We start from the raw sequence: 13,205 nt of genomic DNA, 5'->3' as shown, positions 1-13,205 counted from the left end.
GCATGTAAGTCTCAAGGAGTGTTTCGGTAAATTGGATTTCAAGTTATCTTGAGCCCCTGCAACTTATCAGACGTTGTTGCAAGTAGCAGTTTTGAGCATAATGAAGGCTCCTAAAGTGAAACAGGCAGACCACCCATTATACTAAGGAATATGTATCAGCAGCACCTAATATATAGTAAAATAATGACTTTAAGCCCAGAGATGCAGCAGGAATAAAAGGACGTTTTTCCAAGAAATTGCATAGTATGTGAATGAGTTCCTCTCCATCACTGTGCCATGGACAGTTAAGGTTAAATACTGTGTGTCATATATGCAAGAGTACAGGATTGGTAGCAGGGAAGTGAAAATATTTCATCCTGTTCTTAAACTCAGTTTCGCTTAAGTGGGGCCAGTATCCAGTATTCGGGAGATATTAGGTTCGAACCCCACGGTTGGCAGCCCTGAAAATGGTTTTCTATGGTTTCCCATTTTCACACCAGGCAAATGGTGGGGCTGTACCTTAATTAAGGCAACAGCCGCTTCCTTCCCACTCCTAACCCTTCCATGTCCCATCGTTGCCGTAAGACCTACCAGTGTCGGTGCAAAAAAAAAAAACTGTTTCTGTAGTTACTTAAAAATCTTAGGCCCTGTACTTCCAGAGTAACAATAAAGATATAATAAACTGAATTAGTTTTCTGAGTTGCATGTACATAAAGAAAAGGAAGGAGGAGATTGAGACCAACTACAGATAAAATATAGTTTTAAAAACATTACTTACTCTGACCTGTAGAATACCAGAGTGGATATGGGCAGTTGGTCCTCCCTGTGCACGGTCCACTAACAGTGCAGGATCATGGTTTGTCCGCAACATTTCGATTAGTGACATCAGCCTGCAACAGTTCACTGTTATGGATAATCATACCTTGAGACAAAATTTGTCAAAACAAACGTATAAATTACTAATCTAACATAATCTACAATATTTTGTTCCCTGCAGTATATGAGATAATATTTCTTATTAGAAAATACGAACTACTACGGATTCTAGGCCCAGGTTTATCAAATTTGCAATACTGCTACACAGTTTGTATGAAAAATATGAAGTCTTTTTCAGAACAGCTTTTTAGTTCTAAACAATTATCCCCGATGAACTGGAAAAAGGCAAACAAGGAAAAGGAAGCCTAAATATTCTAAATTTCATGTCCATGCGTTCTCTGAATCAACCACCCTATAACCTGTTTAGTTCTCGATTATGATAAATGAAAGTTATTTTTTAACAGATCAATTTCTACTTACATGTGAAAAGAAATACCAGATCCCTTCTGATGGCAGTCTGTACAAATGAAGGCTGCACACGAATTCACCCTCGTGAATATCTTTCCATTCCACAGGTAATGCTTAACTTTAGGCCTAATATTGCCGATCAATTTAACTAACGTAATGTATCAGCTCCCACATTCCTTGAAAATATTTGACAATATATATTATCACTCCGTCACATATAATACATACCAAACCAGATCCACTAACAGGCATGATTCAAATCGAAAACATGCAAGGGTCTGTAAACATTACCACGTGCTAACCATGCATTCGAAGCAGAAGCGCCCGCAACATGGCGATGCGCGAAAGTGTTCAATATTCCGCTTAGCATCAGCGCGCTCTGTGAGTCTAGATAAGTAATATTAAAGTATTTGTGTTCACACAGTCCACAAATCCCGAACGGCAAACAAAGAGGGATAGGGCAAAAACGAAAGCGTATTGTTTTTACAATAACCAAACAAGGAAAGCAATTTGCACCGTCTTGCGTAACAACAAACCGCAATGTAAAATTCCAATCCGAGGCCCTGACGAAAATTTTCCCAACCATACGAAATCACTATCCTAGCCCAATTACTGATCCCAAAAATTGCCTTAGATGAAACTTAAACCAGCCATCATTACAAGCAAGAAATAAGTTCAGCTATTAACAAGATTGCAGTTGATACATCACCTGGTACTGAACACATTTTAATGTGAGTCGTGGGAGAGGACTCACGGCACGGGCGTTGTAGCTTTAATTGCTAAGAGAATATTGAAAACATAATTTTTTCCCTGATGCCTCATAAAAGAATGGACTGTCCTCGTACACAAATAAGGAGACGATAGAGATTCTCAAAACTGGTAACCTACTACCATCTGTTCGGTCATTAGAAGGATTAACCAGGCCTTGATCGGAAATTGCATTAAGACATCTCATTCCATGAACACCAGTTTCACCAATACTCCAGGCACTCACCAAAACATGGCATAATTACAATCCATTTGAAAGAATGCCAAAGAAACCAAGTCGGATGTACCAGCAGTCTTTCTTGATATACGTAAAGCCACTGGCCATGAACATTAAAAAAAAAAAAAAAAAAAAAAAAAAAAAAAAAAAAAAAAAAAAAAAAAAAAACCACACCTTTGGAAAACTCCACAGTTCCTTCCAAATTAACTGCCCTTATTTTATCATTACAAGAAGGAAATGAGATACAAATCGACGTTAATCATTCAACAACAAAGCCCATAAAATTATTGAAAAGTGTAATGCAAGGTTCACCCCTTTCACTTTCTCTATATAATTTAGCAACAGACCACATTCTCAATGAGCTTTCTGAAGAAATTGTAGCAACCAAATACGGGTTTTTCCTAGCAGCGGTTTTGAAATCTCATGCGTTCTGATGACCCAGTAATTATCAGAAAGAATAAGGATTCTGCACCGCAATTGAAACGAATGGCCTTACATGGATTTAATGAGACCAGACTTGAAATCAGGATGTACACACACTGTTAATGGACAGCTCATTAAAGATCATCTGTCAACTTAATGGCAACATTAAAAGCATATCTTACAAGGTTTCCATAAAATACCTTGAGTTAGCTTTCGTACTTTAATCTCCCTTTATCCTCAAAACACAATGCAGAACTTGCGTAGTAAGACCAAATTACTCACTTCTTCACCTCTGTTGCATCATCATCATTTTACAGTTTCAGTTTCCCGGGTACTGTTGGCGAGCTTCTTCCATTCTGTCTTATTGAGATATGTTCTGTTGTTAATGACATACTCAAGTGTCCTTCCCTGATCTGCAATGTAACAGTAAGTTCTTGGTCTTCCTGCCACATGTCTCTGCAAGTTAGCATAAGTTGTCTTTGTTGGTTCCATCCTCATTACATGCCCAAACAACCTCATTCTGGGCAGGCTGACCCGATCTAACTATGTCAAAATCCCAGTTTCCTTTCTAACTACCTCATTCCTTAACTTGTCCAGTTTTGGTTTTTGAATTGTGGACCTATGGAACTTCATCTCGGATGCCTGCAGTGTTGATGAGTCCTTAGTGAGGGTGCAAGTTTCAATATCATAGGATAAGACTGGTATGAAGTACTGAATGAATATCACCAGCTTTGATTTTCTTGGTACTTTAGGATCCCAGAGGAGTGTTCGTACTTGCTGTTACAAGTGAGAGCTCTTTTACACTCTATTTGCCACCTCCTTTGTGGCTAGTGTACCTCAATATATTACACTGCCGAGGTATGTAAAGCTTTCCACACTTTCTAGTGGATGGCTTCCTAGCTAGTCACCTCTCTCTGTTTATTGCTATCACTACTGTTTTGGGTTCGCTTATCTTGAGATTGAACCCCTGGAACTTTACCTTCCATTCACCGAGTCTCGACTGGACCTGTTCCTCAGTTTCTCCCCAGATCATAAAGTCGTCAACAAAAGCCATTGCATTTAGATCACCAGAGGTTTTCTTGATGTTTTCCATTATGTCATCCGTCATGGTGATGATAATGGGGATAGTGCACTGCCTTGCTGGATTCCAGTTTTGAACTGGAACTAGGATGAATGTTTGTCACCCAATCGCACACAGCTGGTACAATGCTCATACAGCATCTGAACTCGCCTCACCAGTCCCTCCGGCACATTCCTTTTCCTCAGGCCTTCCCATATATTCTCTCTTACAATGTTGTCATATGCATTTCAATATCAAGGAAAACCATAAACAGATCTTTGCCTTTTCCCCAATATTTCTCCATTAACTTATGGACACTGAGGACTGTTGTGGACCTGTTAGGTCTGAAGCCGTACTGTTCTTCTTCTAGCTGTGGCTCGAAGATAACTCACAAACTGCTCTCTGAGATTTTCTCAAGAATCTTAAGCCCATGAGAAAGGAGTGTTATTCCCTGGTAGTAGGAGCATTTTCAGCAATTTCCTTTCTTAAACAGGGGGATAATGACACCCTTGCTCTGCTCAGCAGGTAGTGTTCTCCCCAGAAATTTTTGTCAGCCAGGTGGAGACTACTACATTTTAAAAAATATGATACCTCAAGGTGTAAACAATATCAGACAGGTAAGTATTAACTGCAAAATTGAACTATATTAGTATTATTATCACGAAAAAGACATAACGGTATTTTGAACTTTCAGTGTTCTACCGCTCGTTCATTATCACGTAACACTGGGCATACCACTCAGATGCTGTGGGGTGTCATACGCGCTTGCAACTTCATGCGGAATCATCGAATGCTCATATGCGATAGTCAAGTTACATATAACTCTGATGTAATTGATGCAATTATGCTGATAAAAGTTAACAACAATATTTACATTTTAATTCAGAGAACCCAATGACCCCAATATGTATTAATATAATGTAACTAGCATAACAGCAAGTATCTAGGTTATGCTGGCCGGGTGGTCTGTAAAAACAGCAGGGTGGTGCGCACATTAAAAAGGTCCTAGGGAGAACACTGCTGTCTCCAAACTGCACTGAGCACTCTGTTTAGCCACTGTAAACCCTGGACTCCCATATTGACTTCGATTCCTGGGGATTTCCCCTTGCAGAATCTTCTTAACCCTTTGACCGCCAGCCTCGTACGCTGTGTCCATGTCCTATACCGCCAAGGCCTAATGAGCACTTCTTACCATGCAGAAAATTATTCATAATAACTTCTGTTCAATTTATGTAAACTGGATGGGCATTTTTTTTTGTTTTGAAGGTAATGCTTCGGGCATTTTATTGATGTAAATTGATGCACCTTTATTTTATGAAGTGATAATTCAAAAAAATATTTCTTTTCTTTGAAAAAAAAAAAAAAGTATTTCATGGTCAGAAAACGTTAAAAAACATTTTTACTATCAAAAATTGCATTACTTTAGAGAGGTTGTATTTCCTATGCCACATATAAAAAATTGAGCCATATGTATAATATTACAGTTACAATATATTATTATTATTATTACATTAACGTGAAATTTTCTAATCTTACATTATATGCAAATGCTGCAGTTCCTGGTTCTTTGTAAGTAAAAAATGATTACTAATGTCTATTTCACACAAACTTAACACTAAAAAAATTCACTTTTTGACTTAAAAATATGATACAAGAAACTATTTACTAATATTTACACATGTTTATGATATCATCATCATCCTAAACCATCTCCAGTTTCCCGGGTGTGGTATATGAGCTTCCTCCATCTCATCCTGTCCTTGTACCATTCTTCCTCCACCAACTTGTCCCTATCATGACCTCTCAGCAGTACAACGTTCTTAACTAAATCTATCCATTTCCTTCGTGGCCTTCCCACGGGTCGTCTTCCTTCCACCTTTCTGTCAAATTCCTTCCTTGCAGTTCTGTTTACTGGCATCCTCTTCATGTGACCAAACCACTTCAGTCTTGATATCTGAATCTTATTGAGGAGAGAATCATCTATTCCTACTTCTTCTCTAATTTTCTCATTCCTAATCTTGTCATTCCTGGTTTTCTGGATCATAGTGCGTAGGAATTTCGTTTCAGCTGAATGAAGTTTGGAATTATCTCTATTGGTCAGTGTTGTGGTTTCGAGACTGTATGTAAGAATTGGTGTATAATAGGACTTGTACAATGTCATTTTTGTTTTCATGGGTATTTGCTCAACCCACAGCAGGTGTCTTACCTGGTGGTAAAATTGTGTTGCCTTATTGATTCGATTGTTCACCTCATGTTTTGCTATGTTGTCATTTGATATAACGCTACCCAAGTATTTGAAAACTGGAACGCTGTCCAGTTGAGCTTCATTTAACATGACTATTGGTTCTGCTTCTTCCCCATACACTTTCATCACCACCGTCTTGGTCTTGCTGATGTTTAAACCATATTTCTCAAACTCCTCATTCCAGCTTTGTATGCTCTCTCCCAATTCCTCTTCTGAGTCACTCCAGATTGCAACATCATCTGCAAATGTGAAGGCTTTGATAACTCCATGTTCTTTCCTTTTAATAGATTCCATTACTACATCCATTACAATAATAAATAGAAGTGGTGACAACGAGCTGCCCTGTGCACTCCTCTCTCTGTTTCAAACCAGTCCGACAAACCACATCCTACTTGAATACAGCTTCTGTTCCCACTATACAACATTTTCACTTTGTCTATGAGGCTGTCTCGCACTTGAAGTTCTTTCATGCATTGCCAAATTCTTTCCCTTGGTACACTATCGTGCTCATACTGCGAAGATTGATGCTCAACTAAATCAAGCAATGCGCATTATAACTGGTTGCATTCGCTCTACAAACGTGGCCTGGCTGCCTACACTCAGCAATATTCCACCGCCTTGCTTAAGAAGGTCTGAAGCTCTTCTAAAATTGTGGAAGAAGATCAGCCAGGACTCCAATCTCCCTGTTCATCAAGATATTAATCAATTTGCCCCTCCACGACTTAAGTCTAGATCTCCATCCTGGCGCGCTGCACTTACACTGGAAGAATCTGGGTTCTCCATCACGAACGCCTGGTTACATCAATGGCAACAGTCTTCTGTTCCCAATCAACATCTTGTGACCCTACCTCATGTTCAAACTCCCGGATTCCATCTACCCAGACGTCAATGGAGGACTCTAAACAGGATTAGTCAATCAAGGAAGATGCGGCTATACTCTTTACAAATGGGGCTGGCAGAAGTCTCCTGGGTGTGATTGTGGAGCTACCTCACAGACCATCCACCATGTAATTGTCGAGTGTCCACAGAGAGCATTTCAAGGTCCTTTGGAGGACATTCATAACGCAACTGAGGAGGCCTTAAAATGGATCAATGGACTTGATTTGGAACTATAGGCTTCTATTTGTATATATTGCATACTTATTTATATAATCTTTCTGTGTACATCATACGTTAAATAAATAATAACTATCGTATACTTTCTCAATGTCCAAAAATATTAGAAATAAAGGCTTGTTCTTCTCCCAGTATTTTTCCATTAGCATCCTAATTGCAAATATAAGGTCTGTAGTTGACCTTCCTGGTCTGAAACCATACTGCTCTTCTTCCAAAATTGGTTCAACAATATCTCTGATTCTGGTCTCTATTATTTTTTTCAATATTTTCAGGACATGAGACAGTAGTGTGATACCACGGTAATTAGTACATTTTCGTCGGCTTCCTTTCTTGAACAGAGGTACAATGATGTCCATCTTCCAGTCCTCAGGAATAGTATTTTCCTCCCATATCTTGTTGAGCAGTCTATAGAGCCATTGGATTCCTGGAACTCCCGCTGCTTTCAGCATATCTGCACTTAGTTCATCTATGGCCACTGCCTTTCCTTTCTTCATGCTCTTGAGCGCATTTTCAACCTCAAGCCATGTAATTGGTGGTTCAGTTGTGGTTCCTCGACTTGGCTCTCCTCTATCCGTTGTTATGTTTTCTGTATCTCCATTCAGCAGCTTTTCAAAATAGATCTTGAGTTCTTGTTTAATTTCTCCCTCTTCTTGTGCCAGAGTTCCATCATCACGTTCTATTGCTTTTATCGTCTCTTGATCTCTTCGCTTGTTTTTCACTACTCTGTATAGCAATTTCATATTTCCTCTACTGTCCTCTTCCAGTTTGTCTGCAAACTCATTCCATTTCTTCTCTTTTTCTTCCCTTACAATGTTCTTTACAGCAAGTTTCTTGTTCCTGTATACTCCTTGAAGTCTTTGTATTTCTTGTTCATTTTGTTCTTGTCCCTGTTTTTGTTTTTTCTTATCCAGTGCCTTCTTTATTTGGTTTCTTTCTTTCACCGCTGTTTTCACTCTATCATTCCACCGCGGTGTCTCCTTTTTTCTTTTGATAGAACTTGTAACTCCACATAGGTTTTTGGCTTCTCCCACAAAGGTGTCTTTGAAGGCCTTCCATTCTTCATTAACACTGTAACCTTTTTGATGATAATAATAAATAAAATCATGAATAAAAATATATATAAATAAAATTACTCAAAAACTTAATAAAATTAATAAGCATAATTAACCGAAATGTCCGTAGTATGGGCGCCAGAGTTCACCAGAATGGATCCCTTGAATTTAGATAAGAGCATGATAAACTTTATATCCCAGGGCGTGTACATAATGCTGCGTACTGGTACATCTGCTGCAGGCCTTACCTAACCTCCTGAAAACGACTAATTAGGTAGGAACTGCACCTAGGTTCATCAATAACACTGATTCTAAAATAGCTAACTATATTCTTAACAATTTCCGTGCATGAGCACCTCATCAACATACAACATTATACATATAATACACACATAAAATATTGCTGGAAGACTCCATATTTACTACAACAACAACAACAACAATAATGAAAATCGTGGGAAAACGAAAGCGAGAACTAAGCTACCATTTGTAGATAGTCCGATGAACAATGTACATGTATGAAGATAAATACCCTTCACTGTCTCTATATCAATTTGACTTACCGATTCTCATAATCGGCAGTTATCACATCACACAGATACTGTACCTTGTACTACTGTGTTCACGTATTTTAACACTTGTTGTAAAGATATATACACACGTCTGTCGATCCTCAACATATAAATTTATGGAAAGTCTGAGATAGCTTTCACCAACATATAATGCTAGGCCGCCACAAGTGCTACAATACTTAATGCGCAAGCACTCTCCACAATCAGCCACTTTCCACGAACATAACAAGACTACGCTCCACGAACGTTTGAAGTCCAGTCCATTGCAGCCATGTCATTCCAGTACCGTGTATCAGCACCACTTCCTTCCCGTACAGTACGTCAGTTGTAGTTGTAGTTATCTTCCTTCTCGTTCCTTTACCTTCACCTTTACAATCACCCTTACAATGTTCCTTTACAATGTTTTTGGTTGCCGCCGTATCATCAACCTTTTATAGACATCAACATCCCCCTCCTCTCAGATGATACGTCTGGATTGGTGCTTGCCCACCAATCATGAGTGATCTCAAGTCAAGACCAAGCCCTGAAGTACTTCTTCCTCCCAAGACACTAACAAACTCTGGGGTATATTCCATGAGTCACCAAATTTTCCTAATACAACAACAAGCTCATCTCATCAGGCTGGGATATATACATGACTCATGAATTTCCCGACACAAGTACATCACAACAAACACTGGGGTAGCCATATGACTCATTCAAATTACCAGAGTTATTAAAGCAATGTTTTCCCACTCGTGCAAAACAAATTACTCATACCTACATATGTGGATATCTTCCAGTTTACCAATATAAATGGCAAAATATACAAATGAAATAATAATAATAATAATAATAAATCGAATACTGACATATCTCTAACTTCTACATATAATTCTGGGGTGTGATATATGTACTATCACAACGCTGGTTACTTCACACTTTGGCAAACTCTGTTGAATCCTTAGTTTGTATTCTTCCTTTATTTGGACTTCTTGCAACTTCCAAGTTTTAACCTTTGGTTTTTTCGTAATAAGTTTCTGCGTTTCATTTGCCTTATGTTTGAAGTCTACTACCAACAATCTGTGGTCACTGTCCATGCTTTCACTAGGGATGACCTTTACATCTGTGATGTACCTGCCACCATCTTTATTTGTGATTACGTAGTCAATCAATGTTCTATACTGGCCATCCCAACTGTACCTTGTTATTCTGTGACTGTCTCTTTTTTTGAAGAATGTATTTTTGATTATAAGATCATTTCTTCTGCACAGATCTAATAGTTGTTCTCCTTCTGGGTTCCTTTGTCCAAATCCATGTGGACTAATGATGTTCTCGTACCCAAGTCTGTCTACCCCAACTTGCGCATTTAGATCTCCAATAATAATAACATTTTCCTCATTAACAGTATCTTCCAGGTCTTGCCGAAATTTCTCTTTGTCTTCCTCACTGCAGCCTGTCTGTGGAGCATACACTTGTATGATGGTGTACTTAAAATCATTAAAATGTTCATGAAACTGGAGAACACTATCACTTTTGCAGATAACTTCAGCTGATGTGTTCTAGCAAATGTGCTTAGGGAGGCACAAAGGGTGTACAACCTTCTTATATTGTTTACAAATGTATCTGGTCTTTTTTTCCATTTACCACCTTGACTAGTACTAATCTTTCTGAATACGGAACAGTTGCGTTCCTTTTTTTTTTTTTTCAGTAAAAGAGTGAGGGGTTCGTTACCCGCCCGAGGGAGCTGAATTGCCGCTTGGCCACAAAGCCACTCGGAAACAAGTTCCTCAACTAAACTTGTACAGTGGAACCTCAATTCTCCGTTTTTCGAGGGACCATGAAAATAAAACGTACAACGCGGGAAAATGGAAAATCCGGGAATGAATGAAAACCATCAACAATTTGGCTAAACATCACCAAAATGAGATATGTATAATTATAATCTTACAAAAACTCCTAAACCAAACCAGACTACAGCCCCAATGGGACTTTGCCTGCCAAGCGACCGCTGCTCAGCCGGAAGGCCTGCAGATTACGAGGTGACGCATGGTCAGTGTGACGAATCCTCTCTGCCGATATTCCTGGCTCTCTAGATTGGGGTCGCCATCTCACCATTAGATAGCTCCTCAATTAAAGGTAATCACTAAGGCTGAGTGGACCTGGAACCAGACTTACATCCAGGTAAAACTGCCTGACCTGGTCGGAATCGAACCCGGGCCCTCTGTATGAGAGGCAGGCATGTTAGACCGCGAAACTGCATTAATTACCCGTACGCGAGTTCAAAATGTCGATACTTTATGTTCAATTTTACAGGGGAATCTTCGTCAGTTTCCCGTGAAAACTTCTTTCAGTTCAGCGACTTTGATTAGCCAAACTCTTTGAAAAATCTAATAACGCCAAGCAACGACAATCGACCACAAATAGTTTTTAATTCTCTCATCTAATAAAATAAAGCATATTAGATACAAAAGCGTCCAACATGATTGCGAAATCCCTTCTTTTCTTAATCTTTCATTGTAATTTGGTCTCCGGTATACTGTTCGTAGTCAGTTTCTGGAAATCTTGTACCGTTACCGCGTAAATTAGTTCTACATCGACTTTTGAAGGTTATGTTGAACTCGAAAACATGGTTTCGAAAGTAAGTATCGATTCTCAAAAGTTCTCGAATGCATTATATTTAATTCTGCCCGTCACTAATCCAATCAAATTGGAAAGATAAAATAAATATCATCAAAACTTCAGAAATTAGGTTATTTTTGACCTTGAGGTAATCTGGAAAGCGCGCTCGCTGCACATTTCACTACAAGTTGGAAATTATACAAATCATTTAAATGTACCGGTAACGTGCGCCAATAAAACGACTGCGGTTTTTGGTATTTTAACACGAAAACTTAAAATTCTCAGGCTTACATTAGGACCTAAACAGTAATAGGCAATCCCAAGACCTCCCATGGCTTTCTTTTTTAATGTAAGGTGCAACATCTGTTCTGGTCTCGCTAACATAATCGCGTACGATAATATTAAAATACTAAATTTGTGTTAAGGAGCAGTTTCGATTCCTGCCTGCTCGGTAGTACGATCGAAAAAATTTAAAAATATAAACATCTAACCATGGGCATAATGTGGACGTTTTATAAGTGCGAACATTTGACGAAACTCGTTCCGTCTTCAAGCAGAGCTGTCGAAATGCGCCGTGTCTCCTTACAATTCTTGTGGCCACTCTCTGCTCTATGATTTTCCGAGATTCTCTAAACAATACCTCCGAATGCGATGCTAAGATGGTCCGTTATGCAAGTTCACCACCGATCGCTTTTCCAGTACCGATACATTACTTGCTCTAATTATCGCAATGACGGGGCGTAAACGCCAAGATCCATACATATGCCATAGCCATCCTTTCGTGAGATACAGTTTATTAAAAAAAACGATTGATCGAGGATTTAGCGCTGATGGGACTGGAATTTCTGGACGGTTGATCCGGGAAATCGTTTATTCGAGGAACGGATAATGCGGGATTTTTACAACGTGATTTAATTACGATGCTCACGGGACCACGTAATTTGAACGCATATTCCAGGAAAACGTAGTTTCCAGGAATGGATAATTGAGGTTTCACTGTATGTAGTTTTATTTAATCCAATACTAGTCCAAAACATGTATTATACATTAACAAATGAATAACTTGGAAAGTTTTTTTCCGGAACGTTCAATCAATCGGACATTCGCATTTTTAGACTGAACCTTAATGGTTAAAGGCTGCTTCTGTTATTGCACATGAGAAAGGAGGCTCCTCTGTGTAGGTTTCAACAGTTGGTTCTTTTGTTCTCTGATCTGCTTTTGTCCTGTGCAGTACGTGATCAAAATGATTCTTCAGAACGTCTCTGGTGTCCTCTTCTCTCCCAGCCAGGTTTCCGTTGGGATCCTTAATTGCTATGATGGTTTCAACTGAATTCCTTTTGTTTTCGATCACTCTGAACAATAGCTTCATACTGCCTCTGTTGTCTCCCTCCTCCAGTTTTTGAGCAGATTTCTCCCAGCACTTTTCCTTCTTCTCTTCTACTACTCTTTTAACTCTCAGTTTCTCGTCCCGGTAAACTTGCTCGAGGTCTCTGGTCATGCCACGCCTGCTGTGGCTTGGATTTATCTCTATCTGCTGCAACCAGTGCTATGTTCCTTTCCTTTACTGAGGATCTTACTCTTTCAATTCCACCAGGGTGTCTTTTCCTCTTACTCTCGCACTCGTCTTCCAGCAAACCGCTATTACTTCTTTTATCGAGGTGTTTATAAATCTTGTCCATTCTACTTTACCACTCTCCACGTCTTCTGTAGGCAGCTGTCCTCTTCATTCACAAACATATCATCTCCTTAACTACTCGTACCTTCATCCAAATCAACAACTCCAGATTCCTCGTCATTAACTGCACTCAACATTTCTTTCACCCAATCTGCAAATTCCTCACATTCCACGAACATTTCATCTCGATTACGCCCGAGTGCCACCACTGCC

At 39.2% G+C, this 13,205-nt stretch overlaps 1 protein-coding gene across 7 annotated transcripts in view; it reads right to left on the bottom strand.

Annotated features, from left to right (window-relative positions):
* Not1 (CCR4-NOT transcription complex subunit 1) overlaps nucleotides 1-13,205 on the bottom strand; it is a 403,150-nt gene that overhangs the window by 81,853 nt on the left and 308,092 nt on the right. For all 7 annotated transcript variants that reach the window (XM_067156230.2, XM_067156231.2, XM_067156233.2 and 4 more), the window contains exon 30: nucleotides 758-869. In XM_067156230.2, coding sequence (XP_067012331.2) covers nucleotides 758-869 — 112 coding nt within the window. The remainder of the gene's footprint in view (nucleotides 1-757; nucleotides 870-13,205) is intronic.

Source organism: Anabrus simplex, chromosome 12 (genome assembly GCF_040414725.1).
Source record: "Anabrus simplex isolate iqAnaSimp1 chromosome 12, ASM4041472v1, whole genome shotgun sequence".
Classification (NCBI taxonomy): domain Eukaryota; kingdom Metazoa; phylum Arthropoda; class Insecta; order Orthoptera; family Tettigoniidae; genus Anabrus; species Anabrus simplex.
The sequence above is the reverse complement of the archived record's forward strand: the minus strand, read 5'-3'. Positions and strand labels throughout refer to the sequence as shown.